The sequence below is a fragment of the Oncorhynchus nerka genome, linkage group LG2 (genome assembly GCF_034236695.1).
Source record: "Oncorhynchus nerka isolate Pitt River linkage group LG2, Oner_Uvic_2.0, whole genome shotgun sequence".
In the NCBI taxonomy this organism is placed as follows: domain Eukaryota; kingdom Metazoa; phylum Chordata; class Actinopteri; order Salmoniformes; family Salmonidae; genus Oncorhynchus; species Oncorhynchus nerka.
Genome location: NC_088397.1, coordinates 47257134 through 47279071, shown reverse-complemented (window position 1 = coordinate 47279071; position 21938 = coordinate 47257134). Strand labels below are relative to the sequence as shown.

The 21938-nt window shown below is 46.9% G+C and overlaps 1 protein-coding gene across 4 annotated transcripts in view; it reads right to left on the bottom strand.

Moving 5' to 3' along the window:
• Positions 1–21282, bottom strand: part of sema3fa (sema domain, immunoglobulin domain (Ig), short basic domain, secreted, (semaphorin) 3Fa) — an 81397-nt gene extending 60115 nt beyond the window's left edge. For all 4 annotated transcript variants that reach the window (XM_029671808.2, XM_065026956.1, XM_029671824.2 and 1 more), the window contains exons 1-2: positions 20936–21282; positions 18012–18171 (exon numbers count right to left, since the gene is read on the bottom strand). In XM_029671808.2, the coding sequence (XP_029527668.1) occupies positions 18012–18126 (115 nt within the window). In that variant the 5' untranslated portion in view covers positions 18127–18171; positions 20936–21282. The remainder of the gene's footprint in view (positions 1–18011; positions 18172–20935) is intronic.
• Positions 21283–21938: the final 656 nt, after the last annotated feature.

Sequence of the window (21938 nt, the reverse complement as noted above, 5' to 3'; positions counted from 1 at the left end):
TTGACCTTTTCAACTGCTCTATTGAATGTATCTAATGCTGTTTGGCGCTGTTCACATGAGCTGTGGAGAGCTCTAGTGAAAGAATGTCAAGGACGTTTTGAAGCCATTGAGTTATGCAGAGCTTATGTGGAGGCTTCCATCTGGTCACTAACATAATTTTTTGCCTCAGTCAGTCCAGACAACCGTTTCTGGGGTACTGTGAGAGTTTGTGAAGAGTCGTTATTCAACAATAATATATTGGGGAGATAGGGAATGGCAGCACCAACTATGTTCGACACAGACCTGGCAAACTGGGGCAGTCCCACATCATGTGACCAGGAGGTCTTCACACTGGGGCAGTCCCACATCATGTGACCAGGAGGTCTTCACACTGGGGCAGTCCCACATCATGTGACCAGGAGGTCTTCACACTGGGGCAGTCCCACATCATGTGTATGTAGCTTCCAATATTTATTTGAGAACACAACAGACAAATTAGTATAGGAGCAAGTTTAAATTGGCATTTCCGCAGAGTCAAATAAAATCGGTGAATTAATTTGTGGTGTATTAGTCGATGACTCAGATTTCGGGACAACATTAGAAGATTGTTCCAGACTCTTTTCCAGTATGTATTTTGTTAGTAGTCTTTAAAATATATGTTCCATTTCGTAACTCCTCCCATTGGTTTATGGAGGGTTTCTAGTAGCTTTCTTTATATAGATAGAACACAAAACCTCAACTTGTGTTCTGGCTACCTAATAACTCAGTGAGTGGATGGAAGGGGAGTGGTGGATTCCATGGGAAGTCATAATTACGCCTAGCGGTTCTTAACTGCAAATAAAATAAAACGACGAACAAGGTAAATTATACATATTTTTAGGTCATGAAAGGATAATAAACCTTCATCAGTCAATATGTTTGAAAGTCTATGAATTCCTTGTTCAGAACATTGCTTAAAAATAATAAGTTGTCTGGGTTTCTTGAGGAATCATTCATGTCTGGCTGGATAAACAGGGCCAGCAGGGCGAGAGAGAGGCGCCCTTGACCCCCCATCACTCCCGTCCCTTTAATTTCAGCCCTGGGGTCAGGGCCCGACTGCTAACCCCCAGAGAACTCCCACAAACACAGGGGCAACATCTGGAGGCCCCACAGGGTGTCTGTGTCCTTGGGGAATCGACTTTTCCACTTATCTGATTTCTCTCACACACACACACACACACACACACACACACACACACACACACACACACACACACACACACACACACACACACACACACACACACACACACAAAACCTCAATCGCATTCCCAATATTGAATCTGTATGAATCCGTATGAGGGTTAAACTATCTCCGAAAATCCACATTTATCTTACCTAGCAGACCTCTATCCTTGTCTTTTTCAGACTCCATCTGTGTGCAGACACAACAACAAAAGCCAGGGGAAATAAGACCAATCCAGAGATTGCATTCCTTTTCCCTCTGAAGAGAGAGTCATTTGAACTCAGTTTGGTTTGTTTGAGAGGAGAAGTGACAGCAACGCTGCTATGGCAACCACGCCAAAGTACTGTCACACTCCACCTCTGTTCCTGTTTCCAGACACGTGGCTCCATTTTTCTTTGTCCTCCTGAAAACAAGAGCTGAGTGAACACACACACACACACACACACACACACACACACACACACACACACACACACACACACACACACACACACACACTTGAGGAGATGAATATTCAAACACTCATCCTCCTCCATCTCCTCCTCCTTCTCTGTCACTTTGAATCTTAAGAGAAACACTTCTCGAAATATCCATTATCATCTTTGTCTGTGCCTTCCAACTGCAAGTGCTCCCCTTATCCTCCATCCCTCGCCTTCCCCACTCCGCTGCTGTCAAACAGCATCTTTAATATCAGGGGCTGTGGTTTACTCTATAGCCTCTGCCTGCATACTCTTTCATTAGAAGCAAAGGATTTGCAAGGGTTCACCAAGGAGTTTCTTACATTCACGAGGAACAATGGCCAGAAGACCATTGACGCCTATAGTCAATGGTCAACTGCATGTGAAAACCAAACAAAAACCTAAACTAGGCCTAAGACATATCTGACTATATCTGAATAAATGTTTGAATGTTCAGCAGTCCTCAATTCTGTTTTATAGGGGATAAAAAAGGAAATTAGGCAACATCATCGTTGCATCTTCCACTGAGCCTATTTTTATCCTGTCTGTCACATTTCAACTGGGATAAAAAAGCCGCAGCAGACATCAAGAGACACGAACACACACACACACACACACACACACACACACACACACACACACACACACACACACACACACACACACACACACACACACACACACATTTAGACAAATGCATCAGAATGTGGCTGTCTCTCACCCCTGCTGAGTGTTGCCCCCCCTTTGCAGAGCATAGAGAGCGAAACAGAAGGACCATTTACCAAGCATGCCAAAGCGGCCCCATGTGAAGTAAACGATGATCTACATGTGATATTGCATTCGGAAGAAGCATTTCATGTGTTGGGGAAACTGAAACTCGCACTACGGGAAAACCATGGAAGCTGTATCCGATCTGGTTTTCAAAACATAATTCCACAGATGCACGCACGCATAGATAAACATGAAGTTTAAAAACATCAGGATATTAAAGTACACACCCTCTAGGGAGCTTAAATGTAACGGGGAGGAACACTGTTGGAAGGTTAAAAAAATGTACAGTATGTGGGTGAAATAAAGAGAAACAGAGTAAAGAAAGATTGAGGGTGAGAACGAGGAGAATATGGAAGAGTATAGTGTGTGTATGTCAGTACTGTACTTTTGCATCTTTTCAAACTCACTCCACACCTCATTGTCTGTCTGTCTGTCTGTCTGTCTGTCTGTCTGTCTGTCTGTCTGTCTGTCTGCCTGCCCTGCCTGCCTGCCTGCCTGCCTGCCTGCCTGCCTGTCTGTCTGTCTGTCTGTCTGTCTGCCTGCGTTAGACAGGCCGCCTACGTCAGACAGGCCGCCTACGTCAGACAGGGCTCCTACGTTAGACAAGCCTCCTACGTTAGACAAGCCGCCTACGTTGGACAGGCCGCCTACGTTAGAGAGGCCGCCTACGTTAGACAAGCCTCCTACGTTAGAGAGGCCGCCTACGTTAGAGAGGCCTCCTACGTTAGAGAGGCCTCCTACGTTAGACAAGCCTCCTACGTTAGACAGGCCTCCTACGTTAGAGAGGCCGCCTACGTTAGACAGGCCGCCTACGTTAGACAAGCCTCCTACGTTGGACAGGCCGCCTACGTTGGACAGGCCGCCTACGTTGGACAGGCCTCCTACGTTAGACAAGCCTCCTACGTTGGACAGGCAGCCTACGTTGGACAGGCCGCCTACGTTAGACAGGCCTCCTACGTTGGACAGGCCGCCTACGTTGGACAGGCCGTTAGACAAGCCACGTTGGACAGGCCTCCTACGTTGGACAGGCCGCCACGTTAGACAAGCCTCCACGTTGGACAGGCCGCCACGTTAGACGATGGACAGGCCAGGCCCCACGTTGGACAGGCCGCCACGTTGGACAAGCCTCCTACGTTGGACAGGCCGCCACGTTAGACAAGCCTCCTACGTTGGACAGGCCTCCTACGTTGGACAGGCCTCCTAGACAAGCCTTACGTTAGACAGGCCTCCCTACGTTGGACAACAGACAGGCCGACAAGCCTCATACGTTGGACAGGCCTCCTACGTTGGACAGGCCGCCTACGTTAGACAAGCCTCCTACGTTGGACAGGCCGCCTACGTTAGACAAGCCTCCTACGTTAGACAAGCCTCCTACGTTGGACAGGCCGCCTACGTTAGACAAGCCTCCTACGTTAGACAGGCCTCCTACGTTGGACAGGCCGCCTACGTTAGACAAGCCTCCTACGTTAGACAAGCCTCCTATGTTGGACAGGCCGCCTACGTTAGACAAGCCTCCTACGTTAGACAAGCCGCCTACGTTAGACAAGCCTCCTACGTTAGACAAGCCTCCTACGTTGGACAAGCCTCCTACGTTGGACAAGCCTCCTACGTTGGACAGGCCGCCTACGTTAGACAGGCCGCCTACGTTAGATAGGCCTCCTACGTTGGACAGGCCGCCTACGTTAGACAAGCCTCCTACGTTGGACAGGCCGCCTACGTTAGACAGGCCGCCTACGTTAGACAGGCCGCCTACGTTAGACAAGCCTCCTACGTTGGACAGGCCACCTACGTTAGACAAGCGGGCTTCCGGGCTTCCGGGTTGGAGCGAGCGGTCGCATCTGAACTCGGTCCGCAGGTAGTATTACATTTCATTACATTTCATTATAGTACAACGGTTTGATTTGTCTAATCTTAGCAATTTCTTCTTAGCTAGCTACATAGCCGTCTTTCTATCATAGATAATTGCGTAATTATCGTATTTCGTCGTCCTAACGCAGTCTACACTGCCCTGCAGCTAGCCAGCTAGCTAACGTCCACCGTTAGCTAGTCCACCGTCTACCGATTAGCAACGGTTTGATTTGTCTAATCTTAGCAATTTCTTCTTAGCTAGCTACATAGCCGTCTTTGTATCATAGATAATTGCGTAATTGTCGTATTTCGTCGTCCTAACGCAGTCTACACTGCCCTGCAGCTAGCCAGCTAGCTAACGTCCACCGTTAGCTAGTCCACCATCTACCGATTAGCAGCACAACTATTACACTCAACTGAACGACTTGATTAGTGTAGTGTTAGCTAGCTACATAGTTGTCTTTGCTGTCTTGGTATCCAAGATAATTGTGCAGTTAGATAAGTGTGTAGTTTTAGAGTGATTATCTTAATTTACCGAGGTTAGCTAGCCAGCTATTTGTCGTCCTTAACGTAGGAGACACTCCTAGCTAGCCAACAGCTAGCCAACGTCTACCGAACAGAACTTCCGCACTCAACAATCCGGTCGCATTTCGCTTCGCTCCACAGGTAGTATCACATTTTTCATTTCATTTCATTACAGTACAACGGCTTGATTTGTTTGATCGTAGCTAGCTACATAGCTAGCTACATAGCCGTCTGTGTATCAAAGATAATTGTGTAGTCTTGAGCGATTTCCTAGGTTAGCTAGCCAGCTATTGTCGTTCTTTTAACGCAACGTAACGTAATCAACACTGCTAGCTAGCCAGCTAGCCCCGAATAGCATCACAGTAGCACAGTAGGAACTATTACACTCAACGGAACGACTTGATTAGTGTAGTGTCAACAACGCAGACACTGCCAGCTAGCCTACATAGTCAACAACGCAGCCTCTGCCAGCTAGCCTACTTCAGCAGTACTGTATCATTTTAATCATTTTAGTCAATAAGATTCTTGCTACGTAAGCTTAACTTTCTGAACACTCGAGACGTGTAGTCCACTTGTCATTCCAATCCCCTTTGCATTAGCGTAGCCTCTTGTGTAGCCTGTCAACTATGTGTCTGTCTATCCCTGTTCTCTCCTCTCTGCACAGACCATACAAACACTCCACACCGCGTGGCCGCGGCCACCCTAATCTGGTGGTCCCAGCGCGCACGACCCACGTGGAGTTCCAGGTCTCCGGTAGCCTCTGGAACTGCCGATCTGCGGCCAACAAGGCAGAGTTCATCTCAGCCTATGCCTCCCTCCAGTCCCTCGACTTCTTGGCACTGACGGAAACATGGATCACCACAGACAACACTGCTACTCCTACTGCTCTCTCTTCGTCTGCCCACGTGTTCTCGCACACCCCGAGAGCTTCAGCGGGGTGGTGGCACCGGGATCCTCATCTCTCCCAAGTGGTCATTCTCTCTTTCTCCCCTTACCCATCTGTCTATCGCATCCTTTGAATTCCATGCTGTCACAGTTACCAGCCCTTTCAAGCTTAACATCCTTATCATTTATCGCCCTCCAGGTTCCCTCGGAGAGTTCATCAATGAGCTTGATGCCTTGATAAGCTCCTTTCCTGAGGACGGCTCAGCTCTCACAGTTCTGGGCGACTTTAACCTCCCCACGTCTACCTTTGACTCATTCCTCTCTGCCTCCTTCTTTCCACTCCTCTCCTCTTTTGACCTCACCCTCTCACCTTCCCCCCCTACTCACAAGGCAGGAAATACGCTCGACCTCATCTTTACTAGATGCTGTTCTTCACCTAACCTCATTGCCATTCCCCTCCAAGTCTCCGACCACTACCTTGTATCCTTTTCCCTCTCGCTCTCATCCAACACCTCCCACACTGCCCCTACTCGGATGGTATCGCGCCGTCCCAACCTTCGCTCTCTCTTCCCCGCTACTCTCTCCTCTTCCATCCTATCATCTCTTCCCTCTGCTCAAACCTTCTCCAACCTATCTCCTGATTCTGCCTCCTCAACCCTCCTCTCCTCCCTTTCTGCATCCTTTGACTCTCTATGTCCCCTATCCTCCAGGCCGGCTCGGTCCTCCCCTCCCGCTCCGTGGCTCGACGACTCATTGCGAGCTCACAGAACAGGGCTCCGGGCAGCCGAGCGGAAATGGAGGAAAACTCGCCTCCCTGCGGACCTGACATCCTTTCACTCCCTCCTCTCTACATTTTCCTCTTCTCTCTCTGCTGCTAAAGCCACTTTCTACCACTCTAAATTCCAAGCATCTGCCTCTAACCCTAGGAAGCTCTTTGCAACCTTCTCCTCCCTCCTGAATCCTCCTCCCCCTCCCCCTCCTCCCTCTCTGCAGATGACTTCGTCAACCATTTTGAAAAGAAGGTCGACGACATCCGATCCTCGTTTGCTAAGTCAAACGACACCGCTGGTTCTGCTCACACTGCCCTACCCTGTGCTCTGACCTCTTTCTCCCCTCTCTCTCCAGATGAAATCTCGCGTCTTGTGACGGCCGGCCGCCCAACAACCTGCCCGCTTGACCCTATCCCCCTCCCTCTCTTCTCCAGACCATTTCCGGTGACCTTCTCCCTTACCTCACCTCGCTCATCAACTCATCCCTGACCGCTGGCTACGTCCCTTCCGTCTTCAAGAGAGCGAGAGTTGCACCCTTCTGAAAAACCTACACTCGATCCCTCCGATGTCAACAACTACAGACCAGTATCCCTTCTTTCTTTTCTCTCCTAAACTCTTGAACGTGCCGTCCTTGGCCAGCTCTCCCGCTATCTCTCTCAGAATGACCTTCTTGATCCAAATCAGTCAGGTTTCAAGACTAGTCATTCAACTGAGACTGCTCTTCTCTGTATCACGGAGGCGCTCCGCACTGCTAAAGCTAACTCTCTCTCCTCTGCTCTCATCCTTCTAGACCTATCGGCTGCCTTCGATACTGTGAACCATCAGATCCTCCTCTCCACCCTCTCCGAGTTGGGCATCTCCGCGCGGCCCATGCTTGGATTGCGTCCTACCTGACAGGTCGCTCCTACCAGGTGGCGTGGCGAGAATCTGTCTCCTCACCACGCGCTCTCACCACTGGTGTCCCCAGGGCTCTGTTCTAGGCCCTCTCCTATTCTCGCTATACACCAAGTCACTTGGCTCGGTCATAACCTCACATGGTCTCTCCTATCATTGCTATGCAGACGACACACAATTAATCTTCTCCTTTCCCCTCTGATGACCAGGTGGCGAATCGCATCTCTGCATGTCTGGCAGACATATCAGTGTGGATGACGGATCACCACCTCAAGCTGAACCTCGGCAAGACGGAGCTGCTCTTCCTCCCGGGAAGGACTGCCCGTTCCATGATCTCGCCATCACGGTTGACAACTCCATCGTGTCCTCCTCCCAGAGCGCTAAGAACCTTGGCGTGATCCTGGACAACACCCTGTCGTTCTCAACTAACATCAAGGCGGTGGCCCGTTCCTGTAGGTTCATGCTCTACAACATCCGCAGAGTACGACCCTGCCTCACACAGGAAGCGGCGCAGGTCCTAATCCAGGCACTTGTCATCTCCCGTCTGGATTACTGCAACTCGCTGTTGGCTGGGCTCCCTGCCTGTGCCATTAAACCCCTACAACTCATCCAGAACGCCGCAGCCCGTCTGGTGTTCAACCTTCCCAAGTTCTCTCACGTCACCCCGCTCCTCCGCTCTCTCCACTGGCTTCCAGTTGAAGCTCGCATCCGCTACAAGACCATGGTGCTTGCCTACGGAGCTGTGAGGGGAACGGCACCTCAGTACCTCCAGGCTCTGATCAGGCCCTACACCCAAACAAGGGCACTGCGTTCATCCACCTCTGGCCTGCTCGCCTCCCTACCACTGAGGAAGTACAGTTCCCGCTCAGCCCAGTCAAAACTGTTCGCTGCTCTGGCCCCCCAATGGTGGAACAAACTCCCTCACGACGCCAGGACAGCGGAGTCAATCACCACCTTCCGGAGACCTGAAACCCCACCTCTTTAAGGAATACCTAGGATAGGATAAAGTAATCCTTCTCACACCCCCTTAAAAGACTTAGATGCACTATTGTAAAGTGGCTGTTCCACTGGATGTCATAAGGTGAAAGCACCAATTTGTAAGTCGCTCTGGATAAGAGCGTCTGCTAAATGACTTAAATGTAATGTAAATGTAAGCCGCCTACGTTAGACAAGCCTCCTACGTTGGACAGGCCGCCTACGTTAGACAGGCCTCCTACGTTGGACAGGCCGCCTACGTTAGACAGGCCTCCTACGTTGGACAGGCCGCCTACGTTAGACAGGCCTCCTACGTTGGACAGGCCGCCTACGTTGGACAGGCTGCCTACGTTAGACAGGCCTCCTACGTTAGACAGGCCTCCTACGTTGGACAGGCCGCCTACGTTAGACAGGCCGCCTACGTTAGACAGGCCTCCTACGTTGGACAGGCCGCCTACGTTGGACAGGCCGCCTACGTTAGACAGGCCGCCTACGTTAGACAAGCCTCCTACGTTAGACAAGCCTCCTACGTTAGACAAGCCTCCTACGTTAGACAAGCCTCCTACGTTGGACAGGCCGCCTACGTTAGACAAGCCTCCTACGTTGGACAGGCCGCCTACGTTAGACAGGCCTCCTACGTTGGACAGGCCACCTACGTTAGACAAGCCTCCTACGTTGGACAGGCCGCCTACGTTAGACAAGCCTCCTACGTTGGACAGGCCGCCTACGTTAGACAAGCCTCCTACGTTGGACAGGCCGCCTACGTTAGACAAGCCTCCTACGTTGGACAGGCCGCCTACGTTGGACAGGCCGCCTACGTTGGACAGGCCGCCTACGTTGGACAGGCCGCCTACATTAGACAGGCCGCCTACGTTAGACAGGCCGCCTACGTTAGACAAGCCTCCTACGTTGGACAGGCCGCCAACGTTGGACAGGCCTCCTACGTTAGACAGGCCTCCTACGTTAGACAAGCCTCCTACGTTGGACAGGCCGCCTACGTTGGACAGGCCGCCTACGTTAGACAGGCCTCCTACGTTAGACAAGCCTCCTACGTTGGACAGGCCGCCTACGTTGGACAGGCCGCCTACGTTAGACAAGCCTCCTACGTTGGACAGGCCGCCTACGTTGGACAGGCCGCCTACGTTGGACAGGCCTCCTACGTTAGACAAGCCTCCTACGTTGGACAGGCCGCCTACGTTAGACAGGCCGCCTACGTTGGACAGGCCGCCTACGTTAGACAGGCCGCCTACGTTAGACAGGCCTCCTACGTTGGACAGGCCGCCTACGTTGGACAGGCCGCCTACGTTGGACAGGCCGTCTACGTTGGACAGGCCGCCTACGTTAGACAAGCCTCCTACGTTGGACAGGCCGCCTACGTTAGACAGGCCTCCTACGTTGGACAGGCCGCCTACGTTGGACAGGCCTCCTACGTTAGACAGGCCGCCTACGTTAGACAGGCCGCCTACGTTAGACAGGCCTCATACGTTAGACAGGCCGCCTACGTTAGACAGGCCTCCTACGTTGGACAGGCCGCCTACGTTAGACAGGCCTCCTACGTTAGACAGGCCTCCTACGTTGGACAGGCCTCCTACGTTGGACAGGCCGCCTACGTTAGACAAGCCTCCTACGTTGGACAGGCCGCCTACGTTAGACAGGCCGCCTACGTTAGACAGGCCTCCTACGTCAGACAGGCTGCCTACGTTAGACAGGCTGACAAGCAGATCCCGGAGATAAGGGAATCTGTCCTTTCCCTGTACAGATTAGGAATTCATTTGGATGGTGTGCCTTTATAACTCCATGGAGCGAGATTGCAGCGTGAATAACTATTTGGTAATGGCTCTGTCTCGTCACTGTCGTCCTGCTAACATGAACTACTCTGCTCACACTAGTATAAACTGCATCGGCCTGCCTGCTTTTCATTTGCTGTCCCTTCGCGTTGATTGAAGAATAGTTTTGAAGTGCTTCAAGTCTTTCTTTTAAATCCATGACATCATTTGGAGAGGGGAGAGCCAGGGATTAATAGCTTGATGGTAGAAATATGCCAGCCATTATACGACGGGGCTGACATAAAACGACACAGAAAAGAACAGAGGAGAATGCTTGGGAACAAACATCATTATGTTGTCAACCAGAATCACATGTATTTATTTTCCGTGCTATAGCACACAATATTTTGCCTACAGCAGGTTTTCAAAGTTGAGTTTGGTCTGCTTCGTGTTAAACATTTTGCCATGGAAAAAAATATACTACCCTCCCTCCTCTCCCCCAGTGAAAGTCTGGTCACTTCAGAGACCTTGCAGACCTGGCAGTTTCCCCTTTCCCCTTTGGAGCGTGCTAAAACGGGGTGCCCCAGCTGTGGGAAGCACGCTAGTCACTCCCCTCTCTCCCTCCCTCCGCCTCCCCTGCCAACCCCTTATCAACAAGCAACAAGAGAGGGTGTAAGGAGAGGAGGAGGAGGAGGAGGAGGAGGAGGAGGAGGAGGAGGAGAGGAGGATACATACAGAGAAACAGAGACATGAAGGACACTATATTTAGAGCTTGAGTTGTCACCTTCTGTTTTTCCTCCCTTGAATAATCCCATCTTGACAGCACGAATCCTGCGGAGCAGAGGTTGCTGGGATATACCACCCTGTCTTCTCCGGAGAGAAACACAGCCAGCGAGATAATCATGTTCTCTCCAGGCTTGCGTGCCACAGCCACCTCATATAATTCTGTTGAAGCAATTTGTCAGAGGCCTTAGCGATGAAAAAAATACAGACGTGAAGGGGAGCTATGAGCCTGCTGACCATAACAATGGCGATACACATTTCATGCATGGGAGTCGAAAACTGGCAACCCAGAGATCTCCATCCACCGCCCCCCAATCTGTAGATCAGTGGACGAGCACCAAACCCACTAGACCTAAACTATCAGACCGCCCAAGTGACACGTGGGAACTGCACCGACTTGGCTTCTCAGAGCCCATTCTGCAAAACACGCAGCAAAGGCATGACTGCATGTGTTACAAATTGTCTGTCCGGGACAGCGCTGTGCATTTTTTTATCAACGTTTGTGTACACACACTGCCGGCAGAGAGGAGCGAGGGAGAGGGAGGGAGGGAGGAGGCGGGACGCAGATGACATATGACACGGCAGCAGCAGATGTGCAGAGCAGAGGGGGTGAAATAGCTCAGTCACAGTAGGGAGAGGAGAGGAGAGCAGGCAGGGGCTTTGACATTACATGCGTGGACTGATGTACTAGCTATGTCAGCTGCCCCTTACATTGTATGTCTTACATGGCACACGCCATCCTTACCTAACAGCAGTGGCTCTCTGTGTCAGCTGGGTTAGGGGACTCCGTGCTACAGAGGTGGGAGGGTGTGTCAGCTGGGTTAGGGGACTCCGTGCTACGGAGGTGGGAGTGTGTGTCAGCTGGGTTAGGGTACTCCGTGCTACAGAGGTGGGAGGGTGTGTCAGCTGGGTTAGGGGACTCCGTGCTACGGAGGTGGGAGGGTGTGTCAGCTGGGTTAGGGGACTCCGTGCTACGGAGGTGGGAGGGTGTGTCAGCTGGGTTAGGGGACTCCGTGCTACGGAGGTGGGAGGGTGTGTCAGCTGGGTTAGGGGACTCCGTGCTATGGAGTTGGGAGGGTGCGCATCAATAGTCAGCAAATGATGCCAATCATCAAGATATTTGCCGTCTCTTTTTATGCTTCCTGCTGGGTCTATGTGATGTCATTCTGTCAGGTGTTGCCTGTATCTGGTCATGTGGTCAGATACCCTGGAACCATAATCAACTTTAAGACAAGTTCATCAATGGCCTCTTAGGCAAAAAGCCGCCACCTCTACCTGCTTGCTATGAAAATGAAACGTTGAGTAATCGCGAGTAGTGGACATAACCGGAGACCCAGACACGGTTTCCCCGGTGATCATTATACCTTTACAAAGTTTCATGTCTTCTAAGTGAACCTTTGTTTAATAAAAAAGGGAGAGGCAACGGTTATTGAAGGAGTTATTGGATATGTCATAACTGATTGGCAGTGGCAAGCAACAAGTCTTGTACTGTACTGGTGGTTTTGATTCTGGTCTCATTGGGATTGTTGCTCCCTCCGAAACCGTGTCCTTTTCAGTATGTCGGTCTGGAGCCCAGGGCAGGTTTTTGTTGTGCCTGGGAAGACTTGGGAAGGCTTGACAAAGTCACCCTGGGTCTGTGCACTTGCTGTCTCTTGGCAGGTTAGCTGTGGATAAGCTTTCAGCGGCTCATTGATTGCTGAGGGCCTCTGTTCTGGTAAGGCCTGCCGGTGCACTTAGCTCTGGCTCCAGTGTCACACTTACAATTGACCCAAATAAATATGAACCTTGGAGCCTGGGAGAGAGATGGAAGGAGATGGAGGGAGATAAACGCATGGGCATCTAACTCTCTTTGTTTCACTATTCGCACACACAGACACCCACGCACCAACTAACCCACACAAACACACACACACACACACACTCACACCTCGTGTCCATTACATGGAGACCTGACTGCGGACTTTTCTCCTCTCACTCTCTTGTCTTTCTTTCTCGGCTGGCCATCTCTCTCTCTTTTAGACACTGAACGCTCAGTCGCAAGGCTCTCAGACAGACAGAGCACAAATGGACCGCCATAATGCTCCCCCTTTCAGCAGACACGTCAGCAAGGGTATCAGACAACCCATACAGTGGAGAAACAAACCACAGGCAGGCGGAAAGCTGAGGAAGCACCTTTCAGCAGGCCATTTAACCCTGAATAGCTTTTACTCTCTTACCAGCCACAGTAGGCATAGCACTATGTCTGCCCGCGGTTATTTTTTCTTCTTCTACTAATCTAAGAAATCTGGGCTATTGTAATCGCAGAGCCAGAGAGCAACAATGAAGGAAGTCTAAGTGAAGGTCACTGTGAGCAGCAGCCTAATTCACCGAACAGGGTACGCAGACATATAGTCAGACACGATCTCTCGGCGTTAACATCGTCCACCCTGAGAGCACGGACAGGAGAGGTGCACTAACGCTGAGCTCTTTGGGGCTACTGTGATCCCGATTTAAACCGTAAGGTTATGTGATAGAGAAAGATAAAGCGAGTTGGGGAAAGAAAAAAAAGCCAGGGGAAGTTGAAGTGACCTTGAGTTTTTTTCCCCCTTTCTCTCCCTCGCTCACTGGCAACTCTGTTTCCAGGTGTTTCACCCTGAACCAAAGGCAAAAGGAAAACAACGTTAAACGCGTTCAAATGTGAGTGAAGATTAGTGTAACAAGCTATTACTAGCTAATACGCTCCCATTCTCCCAGGGTGTGGGGGCCATCAGTTAAGCCCAAGTGTGACTGGATCCTGGTTTTTTTTTTTTGGGGGGGGGGGGGGGTAATGACCCCTGCGGAGCCCCACACCCTGAAATAGCATGTAATTATAGAGCTTGTTTGAGCATAAATAAGAAGCTAGAATCAGAAGCTAAAACCAGTCAGTCCTACTCACTCTTCACAAACAAAGACAGCAGAAAGGTACACTGAATAAGGAACACAACGGTGGTGCTTTGTTTGTGCTGCAACATTGTATTACAACCTCCACCATCCACTTTGTCAGCAATTTCCACCAGCCGGAACAGGAAGTGAGGTAACGTCTACATATCTAGTATGGGTCTCAGCAATGTCAGTAAACACACTCTCTCTGTTCTTTGAAGACCCAAGTGCCCTCTTTATCTCATAACCATCAAATCTGTTGGCTAACCAGCCTGTGATGAGCACTTTGAAAATGTGTTTGCACTTGTATGCGAGCGCGCATGAGTGTTTTTGTGTGTGTGACTGTATAAGGGAGAGCTTTATTCAATGGTGCTGTAGTGTATACAATAGGTGTAGATGGTGTGCCTGCCTGCCTGTTTCTACACGGGCCAATGTTTTTTTCTTCCCCTTTCGGCTTATGCTGCTAAAGCAGTGTGGGAGATGATCGATGCTTACGAGTCCTGAGTGGACATTCCTTTACTCTGAGCCGCTGTTTGCTCTTCCCTTATCACAGGTGATAACTCAGAGCCCTGCACTGACTCTGACCCACTCATTGGTTGCTTTTTTATAGACCTCACTATACTACAGACAACTGGTAGGAACTTATAAAGAAAGCTCAGACCTGATGGGGACTTAAGCATAGATTTGAAGATAAGGTAGACAGACTGATATTATTCAACGGAAACTAAAAATGATTTCTGAGTCAAGAACACTGGAAATGAACTCAATACTCAGACGAGAATGTCAGTTGAATAAATATATAGAAATTATACAGCTCAGAATGACAGAAAACGTCATTCTAAAAAACATGTGCAACCTTGAGCATTTAGCTTTTCCTAACCACTGTGCTGGGAATGAATCATAGTGAATCTGCTGTCATGTCACAATGGAGTTATGTGATGGCTAGCATGTGACGTGTCTCTCCCCTCTCCCCTCCGGGCCACCGTTTAGCATGTAAATCCTTAAAGCTTTCACTCATTCAGCAGAAAGCTCTTCTTTTTCTCTCTCTCTCTCTCTCTCTCTCTCTCTCTCTCTCTCTCTCTCTCTCTCGACAGAAGATAAACTAGATCTATACTGTAAATACAACCTCAATTTTGAACTGATGTCAAAGGTGCATTAAATGGCAATGTGAACCAACATGACTCGAATGTGGATTCAACCAGGGTAGTTGCATTAATTGAAAAAAATGCCTCTTATATCTTAGATGCATCAGTCCAAGGTCTCTGTGAGATTGTCTGTAGCGCAGGTTCCCTGAATGAGTTGACTGATGATGAACATGCTCTCCAGGTAGCAGGAGCATACAAGCACTCAAGTCCTCATCCAAAGAAGGAAGTGCTTGTATTTATATATATATATATATATATATATATATATATATATATATATATATATATATAATATATATAATATATATATATAATATATATATATAATATATATATATATATATTATATATATATAATATATATATATATATAATATATATATATAATATATATGTGTATATATATATATATATATTCAAAGCAATATTCAAAGCAATCAATAATGCCAGACATACTGCTAAATGACTTAAATGTAAATGTAAATGTAAACAAACTCCCAAACTTGTTTTAGTTACTCTGTCTGACGGTCTGAGTCCTCCTCAGCAGATAGGGCTGGCCAAAGTCTAACCCCTCTGATGACCAGCACAAGCCACATTAATGCCACAGGTTAGCTTCTGCATTTTGCCAACACAGTCCACAATGTATAACTGTTCCAATAGACACAGAGATTGCCAGCATGAACCAGTGGGTGCAATAGGTTGTGTAAAGCTTGGAGCGTTGAAAACAAAAAGCTTGTTAAAAACAGTTGGATGGTTATAAGGAGATTAGAGTTGCATTTTCAAGAGGTTGTTAAAATTCAGTCGAGCCCCCTTGGAAAGCTCCAAGGAATCTTGCCCCCCCATGTGTATGCTTTGTAAAATGTGTAGCTAATTATTTGGCTCACCAAGGTCCATAAAGGAATCAATATGGGCACATTTAAAAGCAATTCCCCTTAGTGTGAGCCAAAACAACACAATTAGAAAATGTGCAGCTCATGTTCAATTCTAGTCACCAACAAAGTGAAGTTGCTCCGTCAAGCATATAGGGTCGTTCCATTTGATTTCAAATATTTTCTTACCTTTGACCTTCTGTTTTGAACTAAACTTTCCATTCATTTTTTGCCCATGGTATAAGAGGTCATAAAGTGACTTTTTTGACCTAAATGCCAAAAACATTCAAGAGACATTGGTGCTCAAAGTTGACCTATTTTGCATACCCCACGATGCCATGAAACATCCAAGTATTCATTACTGGAAAAGATTAACGGAGTTTGATATAATTTCAAATCTGACAATGTTTTCAACCTATCTGATAATTTCTTGAATTTCTTTTTTTAAATACAAATTATGATTGTTAAATATTTTTTTTTACCTTTAACGTCAACGACGTAAAATGCGTAAACCCCCATTTTTACATATGTTGTAACTTAGACACTATTTTACATCGTTTGATGTGTTTGTGTTGTGCCCACCATTGGTTGAGACACAGCATGCTCAGGGTGGGTATCATTTCAATGATAGAAATAGGATTCAGAGAATGGACATATACCTTCAGACCACTGCAATGTAGCTGAAACACCATTGAAATTTAAATTGAATTGAAATGGTAACTTCCAATCACTACCACAAAGATGGCCGCCGGTCCACCCACCATCGAATGTCAACTTATTTGGGAATTATTTATATTTAAATAGGTTTCCTATACAATATTGACAGTATAATTTAAAACAACTGATATCCCCATTCAAGTCAACATTCTCTGATGTGTGGGCTTCCAACAATCTTTGTGGCCCAATTTGAGTTTTAAATGTCAATTTTATAAGCATTCGAGTACATTTATTTTCCAGAATATGACACCCACCCTGTATTCAAGAGCATGCAACATTATAAAATAGATAACGCTGTTTGTAAAGCTTTTAAATTATATCAAACTCAACCGTTAATCGTTTCCAGTGACTAAGACTTGGATGTCTCATGGTATGGTGGGGAATGCAAAATGGGTCAACTTTGAGCACCTCAATATTTTAACATTCAGGTCCAAAAAGTCCCTTTCTGAACACTTCTACTATGGGCAAATATGTCTGGAAAGTTTTGTTCAAATCAAAAGGGATGCGGTCAAAAAGGGATTGAATTCAAATGGAACAACCCTATAGATCTCTCAAAAACCAATGAATAACAAAAAAAAGGAACTGATTTAAAGGAAATTGGAAAGAAATGACCATTTTGGAGCAGTGCGATTGTAAACTTGAAACCAGTGGGTTGTGAAAACCAACTTAATTAGAGAGTGAAAACCGACAAGTAAGCAAAAAGAAAGAGGGAGAGGGAGAGGGAGAGGGAGAGGGAGAGAGAGAGAGCGAGAGAGCGAGAGAGAGAGAGAGAGAGAGAGAGAGAGAGAGAGAGAGAGACTCAGGTTGCCCAATTCCACATAACTCACTGGCAAAAAAAAAAAAGTGCAGAATCTATTCTCATTCCCCACATGAGGTGATGAGGATTTAAAGACATCTGGAGGTTTAGCGAGGCCTCCTCTCCTTTGAGCTCCACACCGGGGTTCACATCACGATTAGCCCTACATGCACACAGTGCAACGGGATTGATAAAGCATCAGAGATTATGGTACACCATAAAGGTCCACTTTCAAGGTACAGTTCACTACACAGACAGGGCCTCACATGCCAATTTAAGTATTCATAATACACTGGGCTCTGCCGAGGGCAGACGAAGCGCTGTTGGAGGACTGTGGTAGTCAGTCAGACAGTCTGTTTAATGAAGATTTGGTCTCTGGCCCTGACCAGAAGGCACAAACAGCACTTCTTCTCTCCCCTGCTCATGTCTCTCGTCAACCTCCTCTCTCAGCAGATAATCAAGCTTCAGCCAGAGAGAGGTGGCTGGGCTCACACTGACACCACGGTGTGCCAAGCACGTAGCTGTCTGTAACGCCTTCCTAGTCCCCCTAAACCCTACATTTCACCAAGAGCAAACACAAAGCTAGGATGAGCTGGGAAAAAATAAAAGCAACCACTAAAACTCACATACAGGGAAATACTATTTACCTGTTTCAGAGTCACAGAGAACCACACCAACTAGGCAAGATATCTAAAAGTGTGTCTTACCTTTGAAGGAGAGGAAAACCCGAGGGGCAGAGAGGGGCTCAATGGGCAGTGTGGGCAGTGCCTGGGCCGAAAGGGCCAGCATGGTGGACAGCCACCACATTTTGTCCCACAGCATGGTCCCTCCGCTTACAGAGAAGAAGAGGAGAGAGAGTCCAGGTACCTGGGGAAAGAGAGAGTGAGATGATGATCAGCTCTGTATCACACCCCCATACAAAAACCTCCAACACACACACATGCCACCAGTTTTGGGGGTAATACTTTACAAAGTAACGTGTTACAGTAATAATATTACTTTTTGCGGTAATGAGTAATATAACGAAGTAAGATTCCAATTTAAGTACTGTATTACAGTTACTGATCAACAAACAGCATGTTAATTTTGCTCGCTGTAGAATTCCTTCTCGCACCTTTTCCCTTTGCTTAGGGACTTCAGTCTCAACACATCAGCTATATGTGACCTGGAGAAAAAAACTTTCCAAGCCAAACCTTCATATCATAACAGCTAACTGCTACACACAGCCTACATTATTGTCACCATATTAGCTAACGTCATAGCTAGTCAACATGCCTACTAGAACTAACACGTTAGTAAACCCGCAACAATCATGCAGTACAGTGTACAGTCAGCAAGCAGTTTAGCAATAAATGTAAAAAAAAGCTAAACTTACCTTGACTTGGAAGAGTTCGAGTGTTGGCTAGCCATAGCCAGCTAGCTAACATAGCATCCCTCTCTGTTTGAGCCGGTTGTTTGAGTAAGCTAAACTACCTAGCTGCATTCACTAGCTAAGTGAAAGTGAAAAGAAAACTACAAGGAAATATCTCTGTCTTTCTCTCTCTCTCCCGCTCTCGCTCTTCCTTCATTTTTACATACATTCACTTATCCAAAACTGTTCAACCATTGTCTTTCTCTCTCTTTGAGTCAACTACTCACCAAATGTTATGTACTGCAGTGCTAGCTAGCTGTAGTTTATGCGTTCAATACCAGATTAATTCTCTGATCCTTTGATTGGGTTGACAACATGTCATTTGATGCTGCAAGAGTTCTGATAGGTTGGAGGACGTCCTCCGGAAGTTGCCATAATTACTGTGTATGTCTATGGAAGAAGGTAAGAACCACAATCCTCCTAGGTTTTGTATTCAAGTCTATGTACCCAGAGGAGGACGGAAACTAGCTGTCCTCCAGCTACACCATGGTGCTACCCCACAGAATGCTGTTGAGGCTACTGTAGACCTTCATTGCAAAACAGTGTGTTTTAATCAATTACTGTGTTTGGTGAAATGTGAATATATTTAGTATAGTTTTATCTAAAAAGGATACGTTTTTTAATGGTTCACTATTTCTTTTTAAATGAAATTCACTGAGGAGGATGGTCCTCCCCTTCCTCCTCTGAGGAACCTCCACTGACATGCACCATATGTGGACAAAAAAGGAATACGTTCTGGGGGACTTTTATTTTGACATGACCTAAGCAGAAAATGAGTGGGTCTACAACAGACCTACCGTTCGAAAGTCTATTTAATAATATAATATGATGCTTTAGATATTTTGTCTCAAATCCCCCCTTCATAATGACCAACCATCCCGCCCACCAGCACAACTTGAACTTCTGGCTTCGGAAGGACTCTTTTGTGCAACCCAATACAATTGAAAGCACTGCTAGTGTATGTGATACATCCGCAACGCTAAAAGCACCCAGGATAGGCCTATTTAACAAAACAACACATTAGTAAAGATAATTTAAATATTGTGCTTGATTTATGGGGTTTGGAACCCATAAAGGCTATTTAAATACTTTCTCTGGCCATATATCACTGTTCTGTTCGGTCATGAGCGTATGGGGTTAAAAACTGCCATAAAAGGACGTTGGATCAAGTTCCGAATGAGAGCGACTATCCATTTAAAAGCGCGTCTCGGCATATATATATATATATATATTAATATGATTATTATATTTAACCGATATTTAACTAGGCAAGTCAGTTACAATGACGAGTCAGTTACAATTTACAATGACGGTCTATACCTGCCAAACCCGGACGACGCTGGCCCAATTGTGCGTAGCCCTATGGTACTCCCAATCACGGCCGGTTGTTGGTACAGCCTGGATTTGAACCAGGGTGTCTGTAGTGATGCCTCCACCACTGTATATATGAACTCTTTTGTTTTTTTGTTTTTACGCAGAGGCTTTTTGCAGCGGTGACAACAGAGATGGGCCACCGCTGCTTAATGAATATAAAGAAAACACTACACATTCCTTATTTATTCGGGAATGGGGTTGAGGCTATAATTAACGAGAATAACATTAAAAGTCCGTGCAATAGAAAATGAATTAGGCTACGCTTAAAAGATATTAGGCTGTCTATAAGTGGGACAATGTTCCTGTTATAAGCGAACAACGAACAGTCTTGACTTTTCACACAATTAGGTGCGCAGGCTTCTGCAGCCTGTTGTTGGATGAAGAAACTTGAACGCTATAAAATGCTGGCTTCTTGTGACGCTCGTGAGAAGTAGCTGAAAAGACCATGCAAGAGCTTCTACAGCCGTTTGAAATGCAGAGATATTATGGCTAATATCAAGCCATTGCCTACCGGATCTGAACGCTTATATGGTTCCTCGTGCAGCCATACAGCAAAAATAAAAATCATAAATGTGTAGGCCTAATAATAATAATAAAAATAACAGAGACCTAACAAAGCATCATTAACTTATTGTTTGGCTAAGTGGACTGAAAATAATAATACATAAGAGACAATAGGTATAAATCACCAATTGTAGTTCGACTCAATTACTGGAGGCATTGTTTTGATAATAATCTCTTAGGATAATAAATAATTCAACACTGACATATGAGTCATGATTTGACTGAAAAAAACCTTATGCATGAAAACATTAGATCAATTAAGTAGCCTACGGTTGTGCCTACCTGATTATTATTGCCCGGTGGAAATTACGCAGATTCCAGTCATAAGAGTCATTTAGAAGGCAGATAACAAAATCCTACTAAATTCTCCTTCTCCGTCCCCAGTGTACGAATGAAGCCGCGGAGATCCTGCACGAATCCCCAGCAACAAAGCTATGGATCCAAATGAACTTGGCAATCACCTAAGCTTGCAATATTTGTCTCCTACTCTCTACTCTTGTCTCGGTCAATAGTGTACAATCCCACTTTGTTGTTCTCGTTAATATCTGTTATTCCTTGAAATTGAGGAGTTGCTAAAGTTGACGCGGCGCACTACACCACAGACAGCTCTGTAGGCTACTGAAGGGGAGACGCATTGGCAGGTGAATGCAGTGCGCTCGCCCGTAGCCTACATAGACACACACCCATGGGGCGGGAACTTACCTTAGCTGCAGACGCATCTGTACCGCCCCCCTGAAAATGATGTGCCTGTAACACAATGGCAAGATTCAATCAGCATCCAGAGCCCAAAAGGTAGAGTAGGCCTAACTTCAAAACTGGACGTTTCAGAATATCCATTTTACTTTTATACATAGCCCCTAGACTTAGGCTATTTACTGTGTTGGTGATTTACATCGGATCACATCAGACATGGATCCATCCAGAGTATTGCAGTAATGTCTAGAGCTGCACTCGCAGCTTCCGTGTGTTTGAAAATGTCTGCAACTTCCAGAGTCGGTCCTTGTGTAATTTTATTGTCACTCGCATATTCTCTAAAGTTTCGTCTGCGAAATATGCAGACGTCTGTGAAGTCGAGGAAGAGTGCCACTTAAGTGTACTGAGATGGGTGATGCAGAAAATGTAAGCCACATCCTGGAGAAAAAAAAACGAAGCCGCTGGGGAGATGAGAAAAAAACCTCCATTCTGTTTCAGAGGAAAGGGTTGCTGAGTTAATACACAGCACAAAGGATTATCTAAGATTTGCTTAGGCTTTTGAGTAAAACCTCATGAAATCTCAACTGGGGCA